General features: G+C 43.9%; 1 protein-coding gene across 1 annotated transcript in view; it reads left to right on the forward strand.

Moving 5' to 3' along the window:
* Window positions 1–26766, forward strand: part of SFRP5 (secreted frizzled related protein 5) — an 87197-nt gene that overhangs the window by 24718 nt on the left and 35713 nt on the right. The window contains exon 2 of the mRNA XM_033940262.1: window positions 14340–14417. Within this exon, the coding sequence (XP_033796153.1) occupies window positions 14340–14417 (78 nt within the window). The remainder of the gene's footprint in view (window positions 1–14339; window positions 14418–26766) is intronic.

The raw sequence follows: 26766 nt of genomic DNA on the forward strand, positions 1-26766 counted from the left end.
GAGTCCAGAGAAGAGCGACTAAGATGGTCTCAAGGGGCTGGAGGAGTTGCCGTACAGTGAAAGATTAGAGAAACTGGGCCTTTTCTCCCTCGAACAGAGGAGATAGAGAGGGGACATGATCGAAACATTGAAGATACTGAAGGGAATAGACTTAGTAGATAAGGACAGGTTGTTCACCCTCTCCAAGGTAGGGAGAACGAGAGGGCACTCTCTAAAATTGAAAGGGGATAGATTCCGTACAAACGTAAGGAAGTTCTTCTTCACCCAGAGAGTGGTAGAAAACTGGAACGCCCTTCCGGAGTCTGTCATAGGGGAAAACAGCCTCCAGGGATTCAAGACAAAGTTAGACAAGTTCCTGCTGAACCAGAATGTACGCAGGTAGGACTAGTCTCAGGGTGCTGGTGTTTGACCAGAGGGCCACCGCAGGAGCGGACTGCTGGGCACGATGGACCACTGGTCTGACCCAGCAGCGGCAATTCTTATGTTCTTATGTTCTGGGTTCCTGGGGACGATAGGCTAGAAAATTAACTTAATAAATATTAAAGTAGGTTTGGGGTCAGTTCTGGAGGGCTCACACTTTCCACCACAAGTGTACTAGTTAGAGTGGGATAAGGACCTGGGTCTGCATTTCTGTAGTCCACTGCATCAACTATTAGGCTACTTCAGAGAACTGCTCGCTGCTCTAATAGAACTGGCCATAACATCCGAAGCTGTCATACAGGCTGGGATTGGGAGAAGGCCATTGACCACTGGGGGAGTAAGGTTGGGCCATGCCTTCATACCTCCAGTGGTCATCTGGTCAGTCTGGCCACCCTTTTGACACTTATTTGTTATTGAAACAGGTCTTGCCTCAAACATCCACCCTTCCTCGACAAACTCCTTATCCCTTTTTGCCCCTCTCGGACTCTTAGATCAGCCGATCAGAATTTACTATCCGTCCCCTCTATTAATGAATTCTATTATACCAGGAAATCCAATTTCTCCGTAGTCGCTCCAACTTTATGGAATGCTCTGCCATCCCAACTTCGCCACGAAAAACTTATCAATAAATTCAAGACTAAATTAAAAATGTTCTTATTTCAAGGTGCATTCTACAGTTCTTGAACCTTTCATCATTAAGTCTGCCAACCACTTTTAAGAAGCGATCCCATCCCTAATGTTTTATCCCTTTCCCTCCCTTCTCTCTGCAACACAAAAAGTTTTTTTTATTTTTTATGTTTTTCTCTTTTTCTTCTTCTTTTCACCACTAACAATGTAACTTTAACCCCCTCCCCTCTTCTCTAACCCCACTTTCATGTTTGTTTATTGTATAATGTCTTCAATGTTCACTTCCCCTCCTTTTTATAAGTATTAGTCTTCTTATTTTATCATATCATTGTAAACTGGCTAGATATCTGTTGATGGTTGGTATATTAAAAATCAATAAACTTGAACTTATATTGGATTTTTTTTTTTTTTTTTTGCAGTGTTCCAAATTATAACCCGCTCTAGTCCCACCCAAAGCACGCTCCTAACACATACCCCTTAAGATTTAGACTCAGTGCAGGTAAACAGCATAGAAAACCATCTAAAAATGTGTTTCAAAAATGACTATTTGGATGTTTTAGCAAACAAAAATCCAAATGCTACTTTATGCTAATTTTTGATGCATTTCTCATTAGAAAATGAGCTCCACAAGTATCAGAAATAAAGATATTTAACAGCACTGTAAAACATAAATGTCAGCAAAATACCATAATAGGCAGTAAGGTTGAACTTTATGCAGTATGTATGACCTTGGATTCCCCCTCCCCCACCCTCCCATGGGTAAAGACAGATTAAAGAAAGCCTGGTATCCAACAGACTGGCAAAAGGTAAAGAGGTGAATTTAGACAACGAACTGCCTGAGAATGACATCTATTTGTTTCTTTTCTGTTCCTTTTCCTCTTTGGCACGAGCGAGATTATGGACAGTGCATTAGCTTTGCAGATGTTGCGCAGGAGGAGGAGAAATACAGATCGTGTATTTCATAGGTCAAAGGCAGACCTTGTGCACTTGGGCCAGACAGTGTGATTCACAGGCAGCAGCTTCTCCTGCCCAGTTGTATATCGACCCTTATATTTTCTATTCAAAAAGTGTCTGACTATTTGGGGGGGGGGGCCTCATAAAAGTTCATAGACAACCCCACGAAAGACAAAGGCGCGCGCCGACAACTGAGCACAAGATGGAGGTGTGCGCCGAAGAAAATTACAGTTTTTAGGGGATCCTACCGGGGGTTTTGTTGGGGAGCCCCCCCCCAGTTTACTTAATAGAGATCGCGCTGGCGTTATGGGGGGTTTGGGAGGTTGTAACCGTCCACATTTTACTGTAAACTTAACTTTTTCCCTAAAAACAGGGAAAAAGTGAAGTTTTCAGTAAAATGTGGGGGGTTACAACCCCCCAAACCCCCCACAACACGGTGCGATCTCTATTAAGTAAAGTGGGGGGATTCCCCCCCACGCCCCCCCCCCGTCAGAGCCCTAAAAACAGTAATTTTCTGCGGCGCGCACCCCCGCGCTGCACTCAATTGTCTGGCCGCTCCTTTGTCCCGGCGCGCTTTTGACCTGACACCCCTCATAAAAGTAGTCGTACATTGAAAAATTAAGTACAGAGAAAAGCCTGGACAAAGGAGCCGCCACTGGGACAAGACTGTAAGGATAAATGCCCTCCGTTGCACTAAACAGATTTATAGTCTGTCTGTTTGCTATTGTCATCCCTCTAACTGTGTTAGAAGCAGCTCATTTGATCCAAGAAATGGCATTATCTTTTTACTTACCAAGCTTCTGCACAATTCTTCCTTTCATGACAGCTCCAACTGGGACTCTGTCAGTTTGAGGAATCTACCCCCTCCTGCCCATTAGGGGGGGCTTTCTGGATCAGCAGAAAACAATGTGCCTCTGCTGTCCACCAGCCCGGGCTCTTTCAAACTAGGAACAATGGATATGCAAGATGCCAACAGGACCCCACAGAGGAAGCAAGAGCAGGTGCCCTCTGTTCCCTATCAGCCAATTTCCCTCAAAGACAAATTGTAATCATATTTCTGAGCTTGAGGTCATATCAACTCTTCATTTCTCTGGGATGCAAATAAGATTGATTTAAGCCTCGTGAGAAGAATGGTAAAATTTTTTATCAAGGAAATAATTACCTATTCAATATGGTTATGGAACCCATTTCCATGACGTCCAAGGAAACAATCCATCAATCAAATTGCATGATTGACTGTATATGTTCCAAAAACTTTATATTAATATTATACATGGTTGAAGGTAACATAGATATATTGTCAGAGGCATGGACTTCTCTAGGCAGAATCTCCTTCCTGCCTTCAGATTTTCCCAGTAGCCAAATCCATAAAAGAGTAGTTTGTGTAAATAAAATTCTTTTCCAAATAGAAGTTTTTTATTTTGGAAAATAGGAATCTTCGTCTGGGAATTGTATAGTTTCATTTAAAGACACCAGTAGTCTCAGAAATTCTTTGGGGATTTAGGCCTTCTTATCAAATTTAAAACACAGCCTTAACTTAGGTAGACCACTTCCCCTTGCAGTACTCCTGCTAGAGTCTTCAAATCACTGCTGGTTCAGTCTTAAATCACAGCCAGCATTACTTACAGCAACATTACAGAATAGCCTCACCCCACTGAGGCTCACAGCCTTCAGGCTTCTACTTAATGGCTTTCATTATAAAGCCCAGCATGTGATTTCCAAAACTTCCACCATCCTCCAATGCTTCTTTGTAACCCATTACAATTTCATCTCTACGTATTCACTGGCCTCTGTCTTCTGGGGCTGGAGGGGGGAATGAACCCAACCTTACTTTAATTGGCAAAAGAACTTTCTCATAGGACCATTTTCCAGATCTGAGGAAAACCAATTACTTTTACAGTTCCTAAAAACAAAACAACCCCCCCCCCAAAAAAAAAAAATACAAAAACCCTCAGCTCTCCATGACTTCTTGTAACACAAAATCTATATCCTCTTTAGCCATTATGTATTGTTAAGGAACAAAACAAAAATATATCTATAGCTTCAGTGGCATAGTGAGGGAAGGAGGCACCCAGAAGTGACTTCAGAAGGAGAGCAGAGGCGGACACGAGCAGCAGGGATAAGATGCTTCTCGCAGCCGGAGAAGATTTCAAGAGGTGGACGTAGGGTTACCAGATGTCCAGGAAAACCCAGACATGTCCTTTTATAGAGGACTGTCCAGGTGCCCGGATGGACTTTCCAACACCCAGCATTTTGTCTGGGTTTTGGTAAGCTCCGGCCGCGTCTGGAGGTCCTCTGAGCATTCGCAGATGATGTCGCACACATCCGCGCATGCTCAGAGGCCCTCAGATATAGCCCGGAGGTCATGCATGAAAGCACAAAGCTTTCTGGGGGCCGGGCTAGAGGCAGAATGAGGCGGGACTAGAGGTGGAATGGGGAGGGGCTGGGGTGAAACAAGGTGAGGCTGGGGCGGAATGGTGCATGGTCATGTGTCTGGGATTTTACAAATCAAAATATGGTAACCCTAGGTGAGTAGTTGAAGAGGACAAGAGATGCCAGTGCTGGTACCCCTGCCCTAATGGCGATCAGGGCGGTCTGCCCCCTGCCGCCTTACAACCCCATTATATAGCTTTAGAGGTAGGGCAAGTTTCTGTTTCTCCTGGAAATGTCTCTCTCTCTCTCACCAAACTGCCATTTTAGTTACCCTCCGCCTCTCTTTCCAGTAGTTTCCGAGTCCCACACTTTCCTTTCTCTCAGAAGCACACTCTAGCCGCACTCTACCACTATTAGGGCTTTTGTCAGAGACTGCAATTCCCAGCCTGCCCACAGGATCCTCCCCTCCAACTTGAGTTTTCCTGCAGGGCTGCTCCATCCTATGCTCGCCCTTCCCTCACCTCAACCTCTTGTAATTCTCTCAGCTAAAGGGCTGTTCCTCACTTGTGCCTCCTATGCTTAGTATTGGGGTTCTTCTTTAGAGCTACTTCTTGCTGTCATATTCCCAAGACTTTCTCTTGGATCCTAGCTGTACTTTAGTTAGATGGGGGATATTACAAAGGCAGCTGCTACATCACTCCTAGGGGCTTGGCTCAGCATATCCCTTCCCCATAGCTCTTAGAATCTTAGCCCATAGATTTCCTTCTTACGACTTCACTTTGATCTTGCACTATTAATATCTTGGAAAACGGAAGAATATCCCCATTGTTAATCTCTCTCTTTGCTAAAAATGTTTTCTATTTTTCCCCTTGAACCCTAATTTTATGTACAGTGGTATCTCGGAATTCGAACTTAATCCGTTCCAGAACCCAGTTTAAGTTCCAAGACAATTTTTCCCATTGAAAACAATAGAAACTGGATTAATCCGTTCCGGACCCCCGTCGGCATAGGCAACAAGATTGTCAATGGCAAGTGCTGCTTCAGCCCAAAGCTTCCCTCTGACACGAACTGCCCAGGCGGAAACAGGAAGCTGCGTCAGAGGGGAAGCTTTGGGCTGAGCAACACTTGCTGTTTGGATTTCCAAAGCAGCGTTTGGATTCCGGGGCAAAATTTAATTAAAAAAAATAGTTCAAATTCCAGGTTGTTCGAGCTCTGGGGCGTTCAGATTCTGAGGTACCACTGTATTATGTATGGTTCATTTTTGTATACTGTATTGTTATTTTATTATGTTTTAGGCTGCAAACAAAGTTCTCCCTAGGGCGGGATAGAAAATTTTAAATAAACTTGGAAACTAAACTTGGAAGCTTGTAATTTAAAAAACATATACAGTGGAATCCTAGTTAACCGGTACTCAACCAACTGGCACTCTCAATTAACCCAACACACACAAGCCTACATGATATATATGATTATATGAGACAAAATTAGAAAATCAAAAACAACCACACTCTCAAAATGTTTGCAGCACAGTAAACACACACACCACGTAAATGCTAAGGAGTGATCCACAAATAGTTTCCCAAGAGTCTACATAGAAACAAAATAGGGATTAGCAAGCATTAACTGAGTGGCTTAATATTGTGAAAATTAAAACGCTGAAAGGTTTTGTTTCTATTGAACCGCTGTATGTCTTGTAGGATCATATCTTTGAAAGTTACTAAATTAGAACTAGGAGGAACCGGTGGGAGCCAGCGTGATGGTTTCCGAAATATTGTGGGTTCAGTAGAAGTATATGGATGAGAAAAAAAGAATTCGTGCAAATGTAATTTGCGAAAAAATTTTTCTAAATCTTTGCGTAGACGAAGGGGTTGCAGAGGTTGTACTGGCACAAAAGTTAGCCCCTTAGATAACACACTAAGATCTACAGATGTCAAAATCTGATTAGACAAATTAATAACTAAACTCTCTAGTTGGTTACTTGCCCTCTCTGAGACCGCGTATTGGATCGATATTGTTGTTTGTTCCGGTTCCGCTGGTGACCCCGTCCTTGTTGATATTGCCTGTTCTGTTTGGTCTGTCGTCCTCGTCCTTGTAAAAAATCCTCATCTGAGGTAGATAAAGAACTACCATCAGATTTATCTGTTTGTGCAAAATCTGGATTGGTAGGTTGACTTGGGGAATCCATCCATGGATAGATGGGCCTTTTTGCATAGTCGGCTTCATCACGTTTAAATTTTTAAATTTTGTATTTTTGTATCAAAAGTCACATTTGGTTAATGCTTGCTAATCCCTGTTTTGTTTCTATGTAGACTCTTGGGAAACTATTTGTGGATCACTCCTTAGCATTTACGTGGTGTGTGTGTTTACTGTGCTGCAAACATTTTGAGAGTGTGGTTGTTTTTGACTCTCAACTAACCGAAGAAAAAAAAAAAATCTTCTCTCCAGCTCCCAAAGCAGCGGTGGCAGCCAGTCAGCAGAGGCAGCAATATAAACAGGCTGCTTGTGGCTAGCCCCAGAAGGGCCTTTTCGCTGCTGCATCACTTCCGATGCGGCAGAGTAAAAGCCCTGCCAGGGCCGGCCGCAAGTAGCCGTTACCGCACTGCCACTGCTGCTTCGGGAGAGTCACAGGTAAGAGATACTGGTTCTACCCGTGCGGTGGGAGGAAGGGCAGACCCAGGGGATGTGGACCAAAAGTGTGGGGGGGGAGGTGGAAGAGACATGGATGCTGGACCTGCAAGGTAAAGGTCAAGGAAGGGGAGATGGATAGATGCTGGACCCATAAGTTGGGAGAGAAAGTGACTCAGACCAGAAAAGAGGATGGGAAGGGAGAAACAGATGCTGGACCTACAAGTGGGGGTGAGAAGATGATAGACTAGGAGAGATGTCTCAGATCAGAAAGGCATGGTATGGGGGTATAGTAATAGGCCTATTTTTAATAGTAACTCTCAAGCAACCAGAAACTACATTTGGCCAGCATCTACCAATTCCATAGGTTCCGGATAACTGCAAGTCTACTTGTAAGTACAAAACCAAATCAAACAAAAATAGCAATAGGAGAGTGCAGATCCCGAAGTCCCAACATCAAATGTTGCTTCAACAACCACTTAAACTGAATCAGAATTTTTTTTTTGTCAGCGAACTCATGCTGGTAACATATTCCAAGCTGTAGGTCCTGCCACTGAATAACTTCTTATATGAGTAAATTTGAGAGGTGCCTCTCAAACTGTTGTTAATACCAGCATACATGAATCTTCAGAATGAAAAGTTCTCCTGGGAACACACATACCATTGGGTAGGATCATGCAAATATTGACACAATTGCTGGCAGAGGCACTTACAGTATGTACCATCAAAACTTAAACATAAATTCTATCCTCTACAGTCAACTATTGTAACTTTCTATAAAAAGATGTAATATGGTTATGTTTGCTAAGCCCAGAAAGCAAATACACAGCAGAATTCTGTACCACCTGTAGAGATCGTATCAAAGAAACAGGCAAAGCAACATACAGAATGCTACAGTGGTCTATACTACTCAAAATCAGGCTCTGGAGAACGTTACAAAAATCAGCGTGCAAACGTAACGGATGTAATTTACTCAAAAATCGTAATTTCAAAAAACAAGTTTCTAACAACCAAGCACATTTGTTTGGGGGCTGGTCTCAGCGTGGCTGCACTTTCAAGGCTTGTTCCCCTGATGAGCCAAACATTGGTGAAACAAGGTCACTTGTTGGGAAGATTGGAGAAGACATGACAGTGTTGGAGCTCAAGTCATCTTTTGTCAGCTAAGTCCTTGAACATGCCTCCGGGTGACTTTGCCCTTTTTTAAACCTGATCTGTTCTGTGAGGGAGGTTTTTTTTGCCAGTGAAAAAGTATCAAAAGCAATTTTGATTTGTACCTTTTGGTTATATATTGCTCCATTAGCCTGAGGCTTTTTCTCCCTCTTTTTGGGTGCATGCTAGGTTTGAAGAGGGGGGGTACCTCGGTGCCACGATCACGCAACATTTTGACTCATTTCTGAAATCATCCCCAAATATCTCATTGGTTGGCAAAGATATTATCCCAGGTGGCAACTTCAGCTCTGACGGAAATGAACTAGAAAGATCCGAAGAAGTGTAGAATGGGGAGTTTTGTACGCCTTTGGTGCCATTTCTTTGACTGGGAAAACTTATATGCTCTATGAGGGGAGGAGTGAGGGGGGGGTGTAGAAATTTGAGCTAATGTTTGTGTTCTGTAGCGCTTCCGAGTGCCTTCTCTGCGGTGTTAGTTGTGATTTTACTTGTTTGGATTTTTTATCTTCCTTGGTGGTTTTTCAATAAAGCTATTAATTTTAAAAAAAAAAAAAAAAAAAGAGAAAGATCTGAAGGTACACACATCAACTGTAAATTCACAACATTCAGAGGGAAATTCTGGAAGAGCTGCCTAAAGTTAGATGCCTAGATTATGCCTACCTAGCTTAATTGGTTCTAAGTGGCGCAATAATTGAACGTATCATTAAAAGCTGATTAAAAATCAATTAAAAAAAAATTAAGTGGCGCTAGGCACCTTCCAGGACTGGCGTCTAGTGATGCCAACACGGAAGTAGTCATGTTTAGATGTAGTGCCAGACTTAGGCGTTACTAGGTGCTGCTAAGTGTGATCCTCTGATGCACTTAGATGCTGACAATTTATGCCAGGGTTTTAAAGACCTACATTACCAGCATTGGTTATTAAATTGCCCCCCTTTTACAAAACTGTAGTGCGGTTTTTAGCGCCGTCCGTGACAGAAACAGGTCCGACGTTCATAGAATTCCTGTGAACGTTGGGGCTGCTACCACCGCAGCCAGCGCTAAAAAAAGGCACTATGGTTTTGTAAAATGGAGGGATGGTAGCCATGATTCTCAAAGAGGCGCCTGTGATTGACACGCAGTAGGCGCCATTTTTCTAGGTGCCTGCCATTTTAGGCGCCACTTTGAGAACCTGCCCGCAATGTGAAATGATTTACAAACATCCGGTTAAAGATCCCATCAAGCCATTCTTGCAACTGCAAGAGAGTCTCGGGTATAGTGGCCGACACAGGCAGCAAAATCTGTATATCATCAGCTTAAATGGACTATGAAACTCTAAAAAATTTCAACAACCAGTTCGTACATTAAATAAAATGCCTGGCAATGCTTATCCCTGTGGCACTCCTGAAGATATAGAACGTACAGTTGAAACTTTTCCATCAATGCAAACTTGAATCTTTCTATCAAGAAGATATGAAACAAACCACTCCAACAGATGCCGCCAGTACCACATTCTCTCAGGCGATGCATTAAAACATGATAATCTATTGTGTCAAATGCTGCCGATATATTTTTTTTTTAAAATAGTAAATAGTTCTTAGGTTGGTCCAAGCCACAATATAGTGCATGGTCTTCATCATAAGGCGTTTGGGGACAGACTTAAAGATCTCAATCTGTATACTTTGGAGGAAAGGCAGAAGAGGGGAGATATGATAGAGATGTTTAAATACTAACGTGATATAAATGCACATGAGTCGAGTCTCTTTCATTTGAAAGGAAACTCTGCAATGAGAGGGCCTAGGATGAAGTTAAAAGATGATAGGCTGAGGAGTAATCTAAGGAAATACTTTTTTTACAGAAAGGGTGGTAGATAAGTAGAACAGTCTCCCGGAAGAGGTGGTGGAGACAGAGACTGTCTGAATTCAAGAAAGCCTGGGGCACATGGGATCTCTCTTAGAGAGAGGAAGAGATAATGGTTACTGCGGATAGAAAGACTGAATGGGCCATTTTGCTTTTATCTGCCATCATGTTTCTATGTTTCTCAAGTTCATCAAGCCAACAATAATTCAGTACTGTGGGCTTTTCCAAAATCCTTATTAGAATGGATCAGGACACATCATCTCTACCAAATATTGCAATTGCCTAAACACAACTTTCTCAATCACCTTCTGTAGCTTGAGTGTAGATCATTGATCTATCTATGAAATTTTCCTTACCCTTACGCTTTATCCTCATGTATTTTCCCTTCATCTTTTTTCTTATCAACACAATGTAGTTCTTTTCCAGTTCCTTTATGTATCATGTAAATTGCCTCACTGTATGTATTATACAATTTAGTCTTTTTATTTAATTTATTTTTACCCCATTTTAAAAAAAAACTTGTACAACGCTCTATGAAATATTACTGTAGCTTAGAAACTCTCCTCCTTAGACAATATACAATGGGGTTTCACATATAACAAATTAACCCCCCCTCCCCCTCCCAGCTTATGGTGTGATTCACTGAACAGCCAGCACTTTTGCAGCTCTGCATGTGAGACTGACATGTTTTATTTTCTTGTCTTTGTCTTTAGTACACTGTGGGTACTATTAGATGCAGACTCTGACATCTTTTGACACAATAATACGTCTGATAGAGTATTGGGGATCCCTGAAGTAAGCGGTTATCCTCCGAAACTTGGACTGGTGTTGTGTCTTTTTATCTGTCAGTGCTTTGCTAATAAAAGAGTGATTTAAATTCTACACATCTTGTGCAGGAAAGTTCTTGGTCCCCCCCCCCTCTACTATTGTGTGTTCACTGAACAATCGGTATGGCTGAAAACAAGGACCTATGTACTCCCCCAAAAAAGCAAGGAAAGAAGCTTTCTGTGAGCTGTGGAGAACTATACATACTGTTAAAGAAATTCTTATGTCCGTCAAGTATTCTTGTTCAGGGTTGCAAACATTTATGTGAGTTTTCTGATTTGCATTCCATTCTGATTTCATTTACTGAGGCTCCTAATGCACTCAGTCTATGCACAAATTCTATTTATCTGTCTGTCTCATCTTCATTTTGAAAAGGCTTGAATCCATTGCTAGTCTATTTCTGCTCCAAATCATGTCTAAGGCAGGAACTTTGAAATTTACCATGCTAATATACCCTAAAGAACTACAGTGGGATTCATGATATGAATGGCTAGTTTTCTGAGTCAAGCACAAGAGCAGAGTGTATTTTGACACAGACACAAACGGTTTGCTTTCTTTCTGGATTTTTCAAACCTTTTCCTCATTTAGGGGTGGGGTTATTTTCTTTTGGTTCATTACAGATATCCATTTGTTTTTAATTAACATGAATTAGAACTTTTTAATGTGCACAAATCTATTTCACACATATTAATTTGTAAGTTGACATATGTTACATTGATTTTATAAGTAGTAAATTTCTTAGGATACACTGGCAATCTGAGTGTGTGTTATCATCTCTAATCAGTGCTTTGGTACTGCAGAGTCTGAAGTAGATGTACCCAGCATAGATACAAGTTGCCACAAGTTTTATAATAAGCATTTAATGATTTTTGGGGCTCATTTTTCAAAAGAGAAGAATGACCATAAAATGGCATTTGCTTGAAAAACATGCAAATTGCCATTTTCGAAACATCTTTAGATGGTTTTCTATGCTGTTTGTCTGCAGTGCATCTAAATCTCCAAGGGGCTTGTTGGAGGTGTGTTTTGGGTGGGATTACGGCACGCCTATGAGTTGGACATTTTGTAATGTAATGTAATGTAATGTAATTTATTTCTTATATACCGCTACATCCGTTAGGTTCTAAGCGGTTTACAGAAAATATACATTAAGATTAGAAATAAGAAAGGTACAAAAAATGTCCAGGGGAAAACTTGGACGTCTGAGACTAGTCCTGTTTCAATAATGAATGAGTGCCAAAAAGGTGGCCAAACTGACCAGATAACCAATCACTAGAGCAGTGGTCTCAAACTTGCGGCCCGTGGACCACATGTGGCCCACCAGGTACTATTTTGAGGCCCTCGGTATGTTTATCATAATCACAAAAGTAAAATAAAACCGTTTCTTGATCATATGTCTCTCTAGCTATAAATGACAATATTATTATTAAGACTTAGCCAAAAGGAAAGATTTATAAAGTATAAAGAGTTTTACCTCATGCAAAATTGTCATTTCTTTAATAAGCCATTAACTATTTTTTTCTGAGGCCCTCCAAGTACCTACAAATCCAAAATGTGGCCCTGCAAAGGGTTTGAGTTTGAGACCACTGCACTAGAGGCATGATCACACTTTACTCCTCCAGTGGTTACTAACTCCCTCCTACCTCCAAAGATATGAATGAAACAGGACCAGCTTCAGATGTTATGGCCAGTCCTATTAGAGCAGCAAGCAGGTCTCTGGAGTAGCCTGGTAGTCGGTGCTGTGGACTTCAGAGAACGGAACCTAGGCCTATATCCACTCTAACTAGTACACTTGTGGAAAGTGTGAGCCCTCCAAAACCTACTGTACAGTGGTGTAGTAAGGGGGGCGGGGGAGGGGAAAGTCTGCCTCTGGTGCTGTCTTGGTGGGGGTGCCGGCACCTGTCCTCCTCTCTGCCACCCCCCACCCCTTCGCTGCCCCCACCCCCACTATCGCGCGCACGCACGCACCTCTTCCCTTCCCACGTATCTCTTTAACCTTCCTGGCATGAGCAGTAATCCCCAACCTGCTGCTCGCGCCAGCGTCGGCTCTTCCTCTGACTTCACTTCCTGGACCCGTGCCTAGGAAGTGACATCAGAGGAAGAGCCAATGCTGGCGTGAGCAGCAGGTTGGGGGTTGCTGCTCGCACTGGGAACGTTAAAGAGTTATGGGGGAAGGGGTATGCGCACATGGCGGGAGGGGCGCCCCATGTGTCTCTCACCCTTGCTATGCCACTGGTTGGGTACAGTAAGTTTTAGGTGAGTTTTGGAGGGCTTACCATACAATGTAAAGGGGTTATGGAGAGATGTATACCTGGGACCTTTTACTGCAGTGTCCCACTGCTCTGCTGGGATGTCTGTGTGGTCAATCTGCTACTATTACTAGTACCACTATTTATAATTTTTATAGCACTAAAAGGTATACACAGCGCTCCTAGAAGTCAGATTCAAAATCAATGTGCTCATTAGCTTCCAGTCCTGATTCCTCCATTTTTTAAAAATGCTTAATGGCTTATGGTTGATTTCCTTGCTTGCTTTCTTGTGGGGATTCTCATGTACCTACTAAATTAATGCACTCATCTCTCTACCTTGATTTAAAAAAAATGTATATGAAAATCTTTCTTTCTTTGTAAATTGTATTTGCAGCATTTGCTTTTCTGTTAATTGTTTAGTTGTATATGCACTGCTTCTATAGATTCCCTAAGACAGGGGTGCCAAAGTCCCTCCTCGAGGGCCGCAATCCAGTCGGGTTTTCAGGATTTCCCCAATGAATACGCATGAGATCTATTTGCATGCACTGCTTTCATAGTATGCTATTAGATCTCATGCATATTCATTGGGGAAATCCTGAAAATCCGACTGGATTGCGGCCTTCGAGGAGGGACTTTGACACCCCTGCCTTAAGATGTTCCCCTATCTCCTAGAACTCTGATTCAAAATCAAATACCTGTTCATTAACTCCCGGCCCTGATTCCTCCATTTAAAAAGGTGCTGGTGCTTAATGGCTTAGCAGGAGCAGATTTATGTTTACCCACTATGTTTACCTTACCTTCTTACCCTCAGCACTCGCATAACCTTGCCTCTCGTGCTCAAACTCTCCCCAGTAAGACAACAGCCCAATGGCTGGTTTTTATACATTTTTCATTTGGACTTTTTTTTTTTTTTTTTTCAAGAGATAGATGCACTGAGGATAACACGTCTAGGAAATGGCCATTTTCGAAACAAAAGTTTTTTTTCTGGTTTGAAAATGACCATTTTCTCTACTGGACTTCTCCCCCCCCCCTCCCCAAATGTCTAAAATCAGATTCAGATGTCTTTTTGAAAATGCTCCTCTTTTATGTTCTTCCATCTTTTTGGCCAGTTTTTATATTTGTTTTTTGCATGAAGCACTATTAAGTATCCAAACTATAAAATTATTAGATTGCTAAAACCCTGCTAAGTGCTTTGAAATATAAAAGATTCCCTAATTCACATTGGGGCTTTATTCATTGCTATGTCTGCCTTTGTCTTTGTTATAGTGACTAAGATCTGTACCCAGTGTGAAATCGAGCAGAAGCCTGAGACAATGAGGGTGCAATTGTGCGCCAGTGACTTCGGTAAGAATTTCTGCTTAATACCAAACACAAAGACAGCTCCATTACATTATCACTTGTTCATGTAAAATGTTGATGTCGGTCCTCAAAATTGATACTTCTGTGTTTCGGTGTAATGAGATTATAGTCTTCCATAAGTTGTATTCCTCCAGCCAGATGCATGAATAAATAACACTAGAACTGATTTATCACTGTGTTTCTCCATTTATGTTTAGTATAGAAAAAAATCTTTTTGCAAATTGATGTTTCACGTTTAGCTCTTTCCTCTCTTTCTTATCTGTCTCTCTGTCAACTCAAATTTCACCTGCTTTCTCACCCTGCATCCCTCCATCTCCTTTTTTTACTTTTAGCTACATATTAACTTTGTATTCGCAGCGCTGCTTACGCCTAGTAGCGCTAAAATGATTAACAGTATATATTTCTTAGTTGCTTAATCCCCAATATTTAGGGACATACAATTTTCCATCTCCTTCTTTCACCCCCTCCCGGTTGCCATCTCACTCCTCCTATAAGGGATGATTTAAGGTAGACTGGGGGTGGGGAAGTGAGTAGAAGAAACAGAAATGCTGGAACACATAAGGCTGGGATGTCAAAGTCCTTCCTCGAGGGCCGCAATCCAGTCGGGTTTTCAGGATTTCCCCAATTAATATGCATGAGATCTATTAGCATACAATGAAAGCATTGCATGCAAATAGATCTCATGCATATTCATTGGGGAAATCCTGAAAACCCGACTGGATTGCGGCCCTCGAGGAGGGACTTTTTGACACCCCTGACATAGGGGGATAGTAAACGTCCAATACTGAAATCAAGAGTATGTGCCGCTGTTTCGTTTTCACAGAGACAGTGTGGCACATACTCTTGATTTCCATATCGGATGTTTAATATTCCACTAAAGCATCTGTAATAGAAGAATATGAACATTGATGTTTATTGATTCATCATTAGAACACAGACTCCTGAGGCAAGCCCTTTGGGGCCAAAACACGATCGTTGGAAACGTTGATTAAACACAAATTAGATACGATCCTAAACAATGAGAGACTAAGGGATCCCCACCAACATGGATTTACAAAGGGAAGGTCCTGCCAATCCAATCTGATCAGTTTCTTTGACTTGGTAATGAAAAAGCTAGATATGGGAGACTCCCTGGATATCATGTACTTGGACTTTAGTAAGGCTTTTGACAGTGTCCCACATTGTAGGTTATTGAACATGATGAGTTCGTTGGGATTAAGGGAAACATTGATGGCATGGGTTAAAGACTGGCTCAGCGGCAGACTTCAGAGGGTGGTGGTAAATGGTACTCCCTCCGAAACATCTGAAGTGATTAGTGGAGTGCCGCAGGGCTCAGTCTTGGGTCCCATCCTATTTAATATCTTTGTACAGGACCTGCCTCACGGACTTAGAGGCAAAATTGCATTATTTGCCGATGACGCTAAACTGTGCAACATAGTGGGCAAAAGCAGAATGCCCGAAAGTATGACGCAGGACTTACACTTACTGGAACAATGGTCCGCAACTTGGCAACTGAGTTTTAATGCCAAAAAATGCCAAGTTATGCACCTTGGCAGCAGATATCCATGCAGTACTTATACTCTGAATGGTGAGACCTTAACAAGAACTGCTGCAGAACGCGACCTAGGAGTAATCATTAGTGAAGATATGAAGACTGCCAATCAAGTAGAGAAAGCTTCATCCAAGGCTAGGCAAATGCTGGGTTGCATCCAAAGAAGTTTTGTCAGCTGGAAGCCCGAAGTTGTAATGCCGTTGTACAGGTCCATGGTGAGACCTCATCTGGAATATTGTGTTCAATTTTGGAGGCCACATTATCAAAAGGATGTGCTGAGAGTGGAGTCGGTTCAGTGAATGGCCACCAGGATGGTCTCAGGATCTCCCATATGAGGAACGTCTAGGTAAGTTGCAGCTATACTCTCTCGAGGAACGCAGAGAGAGGTGAGATATGATAGACGTTCAAATATGTAACTGGCCGTATTGAGGTAGAAGAAGATATCTTTTTCCTTACAGGACCTATGGCAACAAGAGGGCATCCGTTGAAACTCAGGGGTGGGAGATTTCATAGCAACACTAGGAAGTATTTCTTCACTGAAAGGGTGGTTGATCGTTGGAATGATCTTCCACTTCAGGTAATTAAGGCAAGCAACGTGTTCGATTTTAAGAAAAAATGGGATAAGCATGTGGGTTCACATCGTGGAAGTGCTTAGGGGGAGGGTCCTTAGAGTGGGCAGAATTGTTGGGCCAGTGGCCCTTTTCTGCCTTCATATTCTATGTTTCTATGTGGCGAGTCATTTCAAACAATAAATGATATTGAACATTGATTAGTCACCTTCGTTGTTTGTTTTCTGCTATCACGTTTCTGGAGGTAGAATCTCCTGTTACTTGAGATGTCACATAGGGGGAAGCATGGGCTCCCAGCTGCTGTGGGCCCTTAGGCGTTGCCCGGTTACTTGAATGTTCGGTCTATCCCTGGATGATACACTGATCAAGATAGATTGTCAATGAGAGAGAAAAAATTTTAGAAAGTGAGAGAAACAAATAAGAACAATAGAACTGCAGAGAACATTTATAGAGAAATGAAAAATGCCTACCTGAAATTTGCATCAAGAGAATCATGAGTGAACTTTTCCAGGGTGTACCTGAAAAAATAAAAATAAAACACAGAAAAGAATAAGGAGAAAAAGTTATCAATGGGGATAAGATGTGTTATTCTACTGTTTATCCCAGTTATTAGAAACAAGGTCTCATTTGCCTGTGTGCTTTCTTCTATTTTCTCCTAGTAGTATAGACTAGAGAATGACACGGTGACGGTTTACCCGCGGCCACCGCATTTAAGCCGCGGGTCACCGCCGAAAACGGGGAAGAAAACTAGCAGTCGCTGCGGTGACGGGGACAAGGCCATTCACCGACCGCGGAAACGGTGAACAGGTTTGTCCCCGCGGGCCAATGTACCCCCTTCTAGGAACCGCTATTTACCTGTGTTTCACCGCTCCTCGCTCGTCTGGCCAGCAGGCCTGCCTCCGTCCAAATGAGGCGGGCCCGCCCCTCCCCTCCCCTGCCTCCCAATGGCCTCCCCTAAGATCGCCGGCAGGAGGGTACCCAACCCCTCCTGCTGGACCCCCCCTCAACGAACCCTCCCACCCCGGAGCCCCCTTAGTCTTACTTTTCAAGTTGGACCGGACAGCTCCTCGCTCGTCTGGCCAGCAGGCCTGCCTCCGTCCAAATGAGGCGGGCCCGCCCCTCCCCTCCCCTGCCTAACCCACAGGATCCTAGGGCCTGATTGGCCCAAGCACCTAAGGCCCCTCCTATAGCGGGAGTGGCTTTAGGTGCCTAGACCAATCAGGCCCTAGGATCCTGTGGGTTGGGCAGGGTAGGGGCGGGCCCGCCTCATTTGGATGGAGGCAGGCATGCTGGCCAGACGAGCGAGGAGCTGTCCGGTCCAACTTGAAAAGTAAGACTAAGGGGGTTCCGGGGTGGGAGGGTTCGTTGGGGGGGGGTCCAGCAGGAGGGGTTGGGTACCCTCCTGCCGGCGATCTTAGGGGAGGCCATTGGGAGGCAGGGGAGGGGAGGGTAGGGGCGGGCCCGCCTCATTTGGACGGAGGCAGGCCTGCTGGCCAGACGAGCGAGGAGCTGTCCGGTCCAACTTGAAAAGTAAGACTAAGGGGGTTCCGGGGTGGGAGGGTTCGTTGGGGGGGGTCCAGCAGGAGGGGTTGGGTACCCTCCTGCCGGCGATCTTAGGGGAGGCCATTGGGAGGACCGGCAGGAGGGGTTGGGTACCCTTCTGCTGCGATTGTCGGGAGGGCCGTTGGGGGGGTCTACATGAGGGGTTGGGTGCCCTCCTGCCGTGATCGCTGGGGGGAGGGGAGACTTGCAGCCGTAGCAGCATTTAAAGTATATGTCGTGTTTGTTTTTGCATTGCTAGCCCCAGGGGTGGTGGAAGATTAGTGATTGAAAAACTGTATGAAAAATAACTATTTTAAATTTAGTGATCAAAATGTGTCAGTTTTGAGAATTTTTATTAATTAATTTTTTCTCTGCGTGTTTTGTTTTTGTATAGTTATTAACTAATATTTAACTAAGTTTTAAAGTTTTAAAGAATGTTTCCTTTATACGTAAATAAAGAAAAGTGAATGGGATTGCAGTGGCGGTGACGGGGCGGTGAATGGGATGGCAGTGGCGGTGACGGGGCGGTGAAGAGGATGGTGAGACGGGGACGGGGCGGTGACGGGGTTGGTGAGACGGGGACGGGGCGGTGACGGGGATGGTGAGACGGGGACGGGGCGGTGACGGGGACCAATTTTTTCACCGTGTCATTCTCTAGTATAGACTCCACCTCAATGTGAATTTTAATCAAAGAATACTCTTTTGATATCTATAGGGGTATGTCTACTAAAGCAGTGGTTCCCAGCCCTATCCTGGAGGACCACCAACCAGTCAGGTTTTCAGGATAGCCCTAATGAATATGCATGAGAGAGATTTGCATATAATGGAGGTGACAGGCATGCAAATCTGCTCCATGCATATTCATTAGAGCTATTCTGAAGACCTCTAGGACAGGGTTGGGAACCACTGAGCTAAAGGATGTTAAGCCCTAACGCATGCTCAGTGCATGCGAAAACGTTTACCACAGAGCATATTAAAGCATTTTCTGGTAACCTTTTTTGCACACTATTATCTATATTTCTGCATTTATTTTTTGGAGGGCGGCATGTCAGAGCAGAGAATGTACATGGACACAATATTCAGCCAGTGTGTTGACATTGATACATGTTAACTGGTTAGTGCATCCAAAATGCAGGGGCTGTTATGGCCTCTTACGGAGGAGACGGGGAGTACTCTTGCCTCAAACTTTTTCAGTGTACATATGCTCTTGCAAACGTTAGTACACCACCTGAAAAAGAAACTTGGCAATGCACTGATTGTTGCAGCTGTCTGGGTCTCGCCACGTCTGGGTAGGTAGAACCGACATTTAAGCCCTCATGCCGTGCACACTGGAAATGGGCTTAGCACAGGAAAATTCAGTGTTCTTATGCATGAGCCAAGTTCAATTTATTTAATATACCGCAAATATAAAACCAAAGTTAAAGTCTAAGCGGTTTACAATAAATGTAAATTAAGGAGGGAAAATAATACAAAAACAAACTATTAGCTTTCGCCGTCACCTTTTTGACCCGTTTGGCCACCTTAAGATCATCACATACTATCTCAGCCAAGTTCTGCTCCTCTTTCGTGCGCAAAAGTTCTTCACCCCTAAACTGCATTACTCAGCATTAAAGGTTTCTCAGATTTGGGCAAGGATCTCAGATCTGCCCACAAGCAAATTAGTTCAAGAGCCATTAACAATTATTGACATTAATTGGCACTGTTTGGACTTACACACAGATTCCACAACACAGACATCTAAATTGTCTCATGCACAACTCAAAAAGGGGCATGGGATTTTTTCAGCAGAAGCATAGGATGCTGCAACGTTACTGCAGAGAAGAGACAAGCACAGGTAAAAATGGTGGTTGTGGCACAAAAGTCAAAGCTCCATCTTCTGCAGCTGCTCCAGCCACAGCACAGGGGCAACCATAAAAAAGGAGAAACTTGTAACTTGCATTCCATTGGCCCCATCCTACAAAAAAAATATATCCCACAACACAAAGGAAACACAACCCCACGTGTGAAAATGTAAAACAAGAAAGGAATGGAGGAGGACATAGTCAACCAACTTCAGGGACCATCAATTTATTAAAAATATATAAAGAAATGATACATACACAACTTGTACACAAAATATGTAGTCCTAACAAAAAAGTCTTTCAATCCTTTTTGTGAAGGATCCCAACACGGTCCGTGTTTCGGCTATAAAAGCCTTCCTCAGGGGTATATAAATGTAGCCCAGTAGATGGCACCAAGATACAGGAAATAAAACCAAAAAGGAATACTCTTGGTGTCCTATTAGGAGCCTGCTGCTCAACCTAGTTCCAAGTGCGAAACCGAAAAACGCTGCAAGCTTCCGCTTGAGCTGAATTTGGTTGACTGTGTCCCTTCCCTACTCCTTTTTTGTTTTACTGTTTCCCATCCTACAAAAGCAACAAGTGCCTAATTTAACATTACAGTGTCTTGTCATGACTTGTAGGATACTCTAGAACAGTGGTCTCAAACTCAAACCCTTTGCAGAGCCACATTTTGGATTTGTAGGTACTTGAGGGTCGCAGAAAAAAAAGTTAATGTCTTATTAAAGAAATGATAATTTTGCACGAGGTAAAACTCTTTATAGTTTATAAGCCTCCCCCCCCCCCCCCCGAAGGCCTGCATGTTCCCCCCTTCTTTGCAGCGTCCTCCAGCTTCCCTCCTGGCCTCCCGGTCTTAGTTTCAGCTAATTACCACAGCCTGCAGAGAGGATCGCCGGTGCTGTAGCATTCCTTGCAGGCTGCCATCAGCCTCCACAGCATGTTCCCTCTGCTGCGGTCCCGCCCATCTTCTGATGTCAAGGGCAGGATCATGGCAGAGGGAACATGCTGCTGAGGACGACAGCAGCCTGCAAGGATCGCTACAGCATTGGCAATCCTCTCTGCAGGCTGTGGTAATTATCTGAAGGTAAGAGCAGGAGGCCAGGGGGAAGCCGGAGGATGCTGCAAAAAGCGGGCAGCACTAGTACAGACCGCGGGTCGCAAAATAGTATCTGGCGGGCCACATGTGGCCCCCGGGCCGCGAGTTTGAGACCACTGCTCTAGAAGAAGCTTCAAAACTGGAAGGTCTGGTCCAAAACTGGGCAGAGGGTCTCCTTACCTGGGAGGAGAAAAGACAACTCTTTCCAATCATAGTGTGGTTGCACTAGAGAATGACATAGGGACAAATTTTTCCCCTTCCCCGCAGGAACTCAATTTCCCCGTTCCGTTCCTGTGAGTTTTGTCGCTGTCCCTGTCCCATTCCTGTAAGCTCTGCTTTAACTGCATTAGCCTCGGACACTTATGATTTTAAAGTGTTTGAGGCTTGTGCAGATGAAGACGGAGCTTGCAGGAATGGGGCAAGGACAGGAAAAGAACTCTCCGGGACAGGACGGGGAAATGAGTTCCCGCGGGGACGGGGAAAAAAATTTGTCACTGTGTCATTCTCTAGGTTGCACTTCAGAGGAGATCACTGAAGAAAGACTGCTGACAATACCAAGGTGAAAAAAAGGAAAAAGAAAAATGTTTCAGCTTATTGACATTAATACTGTTTATTTCCCCAGACATAAGATCTCTACAAGTCAGTACAGTACTGTTCTGCCTGTTTAGATTTACACTAGCCATTAGAGTACCCAGGATGTTTGACTAACAAGTTCTTAGGGCTGGCTTAATCGTTAAGACAAACTAGTCCATTGTCTAGGGTAGCAGCTTCTGAGAGGGGAAAAAGCAGTTTTATTCCAAGCAAAATTGAAGATCTTGACTTTCTCAAACTCAGATAAACATCTGCTTGTATTTTTACCTGCAGGAGAGTGGGCAGTTTCCCAAAACTCCATTTACTTGAAAAAAATATCCCCCAAAGGGTAAATATTCATCCTGTGATGGTGAACTTTTTTTGTGCCATTGAATATTCGGGTATAAGCAGCGGGCTATCTGCATTACATTACATGAGTATTTACGGATCGCTAATATGTCCCAGAAGGAGTTCAATGTGATATACAGTTTAAAAGAGCCTGGCCATGACCAGAATTTACATTATTTCATTAGGGTTCATGACATGTATATCTTGGTTTGTGTTTCTGTAGGTGAATGATTATGGTATATGGTTTGGAGAGGTAGATGATTTCAGGGGTACAGCAAAGAGCAGACCACGCAAGTATATGGAGCAAAAAGAAATTTAATGTGGCATGTGCCTGACGCGGCCAAGTTTCGACCAAGGGCTGTGTCAGAGGCAAAATTGGAGAGAGAAAAAACAGACAGCAAGCTTCTCTTTGGTGTAACAATCCTGAGTTTCTCCTAGGACAAGCAGGATGAGTCAGCCACATATGGGTGTTGTCCCAACAGCTCCCAATTTGCGGATAAGCTCTCCAATAGCTCAGAGAGATTTTTTTTTTTTTTTCTCTGAGCACATGCAGTGCCCGGGCCCTACCCATTTCCCTCCTGCTTCCCCCTAATCCCCAGTCTTTAGTTTCCGCCCGTTGCCATCGGTCGGATTTTTCCACAGCTCTCCATCGCCATTTTGTTGGTGAATGATTATGGTATGTGGTTTGGAGAGGTAGATGATTCAGGGGTAGAACAAAGAGCAGACCACGCAATTATATGGAGCAAAAAGAAATTTAATGTGGCATGTGCCTGACGTGGCCAAGTTTCGACCAAGGGCTGTGTCGGAGGCAAAATTAGAGAGAGAAAAAACAGGCAGCAAGTTTCTCTTTGGTGTAACAGCTTACCAAACAGTCCTGAGTATTTAAACACAAAGAATACACTTCTTACTGGTACAAAAACTCAGCTGCAGTAGTCCTGCTGCAATATTCCTTCTGTTTTAACTCTCTAGTTTTCCCTCTGATGCAACCCTCAGGTGAAATGTGGCCACATGAGGCACATTTTATTTAATTAATTTTCTATACCATCCTCCCAGAAGAGCTCAGAATGGTTTATGTGAATTTCTTCAGGTACTCAAGCATTTTTCCCTGTTTCTCCTGGTGGGTTCACTTTGACTAATAACCAGAAAGGGATCTACTTATTGAAGTGTACTGAGTAGTGAACACAGGAATTAGCATGAGCTGTTAGCTCACAAGCATGATAACTCATATTGCGCTGGCATGACAGTGCATACTAATTTGCAGATTAACCCACGGATTCATGGAAACATAGAAATATGATGACAGATAAAGGCCAAACGACCCATCCAGTCTGCCCATCCACAGCATCCACTATCTCTTCCTCTCCCTAAGAGATCCCACATGCCTGTCCCATGCTTTCTTGAACTCAGACACAGTCTTTGTCTCCACCACTTCTGCCAGAAGACTATTCCATGCATCTGCCATCCTTTCTGTAAAGTTTTTTTTCTTAGATTACTCCTGAGCCTATCTTCTTTTAATGTCATCCTGTGCCCTCTCATTCTGGAGCTTCCTTTCAAATGAAGGAGACTCGACTTATGCGCATTTTCGTCACATAGGCATTTAAACATCTTTATCATATCTCCCCTCTCCCGTCTTTCCTTCAAAATATACTTATTGAGATCTTTAGTCTGTCCCCATACGCCTTATGACAAAGACCACTGACCCATTTTAGTAGCCTTCTTCTGGACCGACTCCATCCCGTTTATATCTTTTGAAGCTATGGTCTCCAGAATTGTACACAATATTCTAAATGAGGTCTCGCCAGAGTCTTATACAGGTGCATCAATGCCTCCTTTCTCCTACTGGCTGTTCCTCTCCCTATTCATCCAGGTATCCTATTAGCTTTCGCCATCACCTTTTTTACCCGTTTGGCCACCTTAAGATCATCACAGACAAGTTCTGCTGCTCTTTCGTGCGCAAAAGTTCTTCACCCCCTAAACTGTACCGTTCCCTCGGGTTTCTGCAGCCCAAATGCATGACCTTGCATTATTTAGCATTAAAGGTTTCTCAGATTTGGGCAAGGATCTCAGATCTTCCCACAAGCAAATTAGTTCAAGAGCCATTAACAATTATTGACATTAATTGGCACTGTTTGGACTTACACACAGATTCTACAACATGGACACCTAAATTGTCTCATGCACAACTCAGAAAGGGGGCGGGGCATTCCCAAAATTTAGGCGTGATGTTATAAAGTAAGTTTATTTGCATATCCCAAAAATACAAGTAGGGAAAAAACCAAAATGTAAACACTGCTGAAGTGTATACATCTAACAGAAAAGCATAACCTGCAGTTTTATGTTACATATATCCATACAATCCTTTATATTCTCTCCCAAGTGACCTGCTAGTACCACGTAGTTGATGGATTAGTTTTTAAACCCTCTCATGAATCACAAAGTTTCCATCGGCCTCAGAAACACCACTCCACCGCCCAGAATAAACTTGTTTCCTGCGGCAAAGCTTTATGTGTGAAGCTCCTCAATGGCCAATCAAAAAAAAAGAAAAACTGCTTCATTTATTGTGGGTTTCCTGGGACAGCAATGGCAAAACAAGACCCATGTCAGGAGCAGGGACGTCTTTTCAGATAAGTGAATTTTTAAAGGACTATTTTTATGTGTGAGACTTGTGGGATTTTTTTTTCACAGCATTTTTTTGAGGATGTTTTATGTTCGTGGTGTTTAGCAGTGACTATTTTCTAAAACACACTTTATAAACAATTTCAAAGTGGTATGTGATGATTATAATTCTTGAGAACCACATGGTCAAGGCTGGTTTTAGTCAAGCCGGGCCCCACACCAATTCCTCTCCTCCCTTGCCCTTCCCCTGATTTCCTCACCCACCAAATGTCCTCCCATTCAGCATTGCTCTCTTCCTCACCCTTCCCTCCCCTCCTCCCCCCCTCTCAAGTCCAACACATGTCCTCCCATCCAGAATCCCTCCCTCCATATTAAAATCAGCTTCTCCAGGGGACCCAGGGTGTCCTTCCCTTCTTCTTACCCTGTTCCACAGCCCTCCTCACTTGTAAAAATGCAAGGAGGTCATCAGCATGACAGTGACTCTCTAACGTTGCCCACAGCCTCCTCAGAACTGTTCCTCTGCCATGGTCTTCCCCCTCTGATGCAACTTCCTGTTTCCTTTTGGGTAGACCGCAGCAAAGGAAAAGTGACAAGGAGGCTGCAGGCAATGCTAGAGAATCGCTGGCACACTGGCAACCTCCTTGCTTTTTCACAGGTGAGGAGGATTTTGTAGCTGGGTTGAGGAAAGGACATCCTGACTCACGGGGGCCCCCTGAAGTTGTGGGACCCAGGACAGTTGCCTATTTGTGTCATCCCCCCTCTCCCCCCAAAACTGGCCCTGCATTTGCTCAGGATCATTTGTGATCCATGCTGGTCTCCAACATCTAAATATATTTTACATGACTTATAGAAAGTGTTGTAGTAAGGAGGGGGTGGACTGCCCTGGGCACCTGTCCACCCACCACGCCACGTTCACGCCCCCCCCCCCCAAATACCTCTTTAAAATCTTCGCTAGCGCGAGCAACTACTCTAGCCTGCTGCTTGTGCAGGCCTGGCTCCCTCTGAAATGACTTCCGGGTCGCGGGGCCAGGAAGTGATACCAGAAGGAACGCTATCGTCAGCATGAGCAGCAGTCCGTAGAATCTGATCGTGCTGGTGAAGGTTTAAAGAGGAACAGGGTGGGAAGGGAGGGTGCAAGTGTGACGTGGGAGCATGGAAGAAGCAGAGGGCGGAGAGTAGAGCACCAATGCACCTCCTACCCTTGCAACACCGCTGCTTATAGATATATGTAATATTAGGCTATCAGTTGTGCAGCAGTATTTATACCAGATTTCAGCAATAATAATAATAGTTTATTTTTATACTAGTCTTTAAGCCCGTTACATTAATGGGTGCTAGAAAGCAGCCCCTTTTCCCTCTCCCCCTCCAGTTCCTCCCTGACTCTCTCTCCATTAACGGGTGCTAGAGTAGATATCTGTATGTCTGTTTGTTTGTTTTTTAATTTGTCTCTTTCTCCTTGGACGCTCTCTGTCTGTCTGTCATTCTTTCTGTCTGTGTCTGTCCCTAGCCCCCTGTCTGTCTATCTTTATTTCTAACTCTATGCTCTTCCTTCAATCCTGCATCTGACCTTTTTTCTTTCTCCTCTCCACTTCCTTCCAACGTCTGCTCCCCCTGTCCCCCCACACTTCCATTCAGTGTCTGTCTCCCTCTCTCTACCCATTCCATCTACTATTCAACCCCTTCCATTCACTGCCCTCTCTTCTCTTTCCATCCATTGTCCGTTCTCTCTCTATCTGTTCCATATGGCATCTCCTCCTTCCTTTTCCCCTTCCTTTTCCCTTGGTCTGGCATACCTTCATCCTTCCCTCCATGCCCTGCCATGTCTTCTTCCCTCCAAGCCATTCTCTCCCCCTCTGCTCCCTTTCCTCTTGGCAGCAGCAGCAGCATTCACAATTCATTGCTGTTGCCTGCTTCAGGTCTTCCTCTCTGGCGGGTTCTGTCTTCATGAAAACAGGAAGTAGGCAGGACCCGCCAGAAAAGAAGGCCTGAAGCCGGTAACAGCAGCAAATTGTAAACGCTGCTGCTGCCTGAATCACCCAAGTCAGATCACTTATCTCCCCTCCCAGCCCAACCCTCGGTAACTCTATTATGTCTCCCTCCCAGCGAGATGACCTTAACAAACCTCCAACAGTGGACAAACTGCCGGCGCCGCCATTGTGAAACCACCACCGCAACCGCCACTCTCCTGCCGGTCCTCTAGGCG

The sequence above is a fragment of the Geotrypetes seraphini genome, chromosome 4 (genome assembly GCF_902459505.1).
Source record: "Geotrypetes seraphini chromosome 4, aGeoSer1.1, whole genome shotgun sequence".
Lineage (NCBI taxonomy): Eukaryota > Metazoa > Chordata > Amphibia > Gymnophiona > Dermophiidae > Geotrypetes > Geotrypetes seraphini.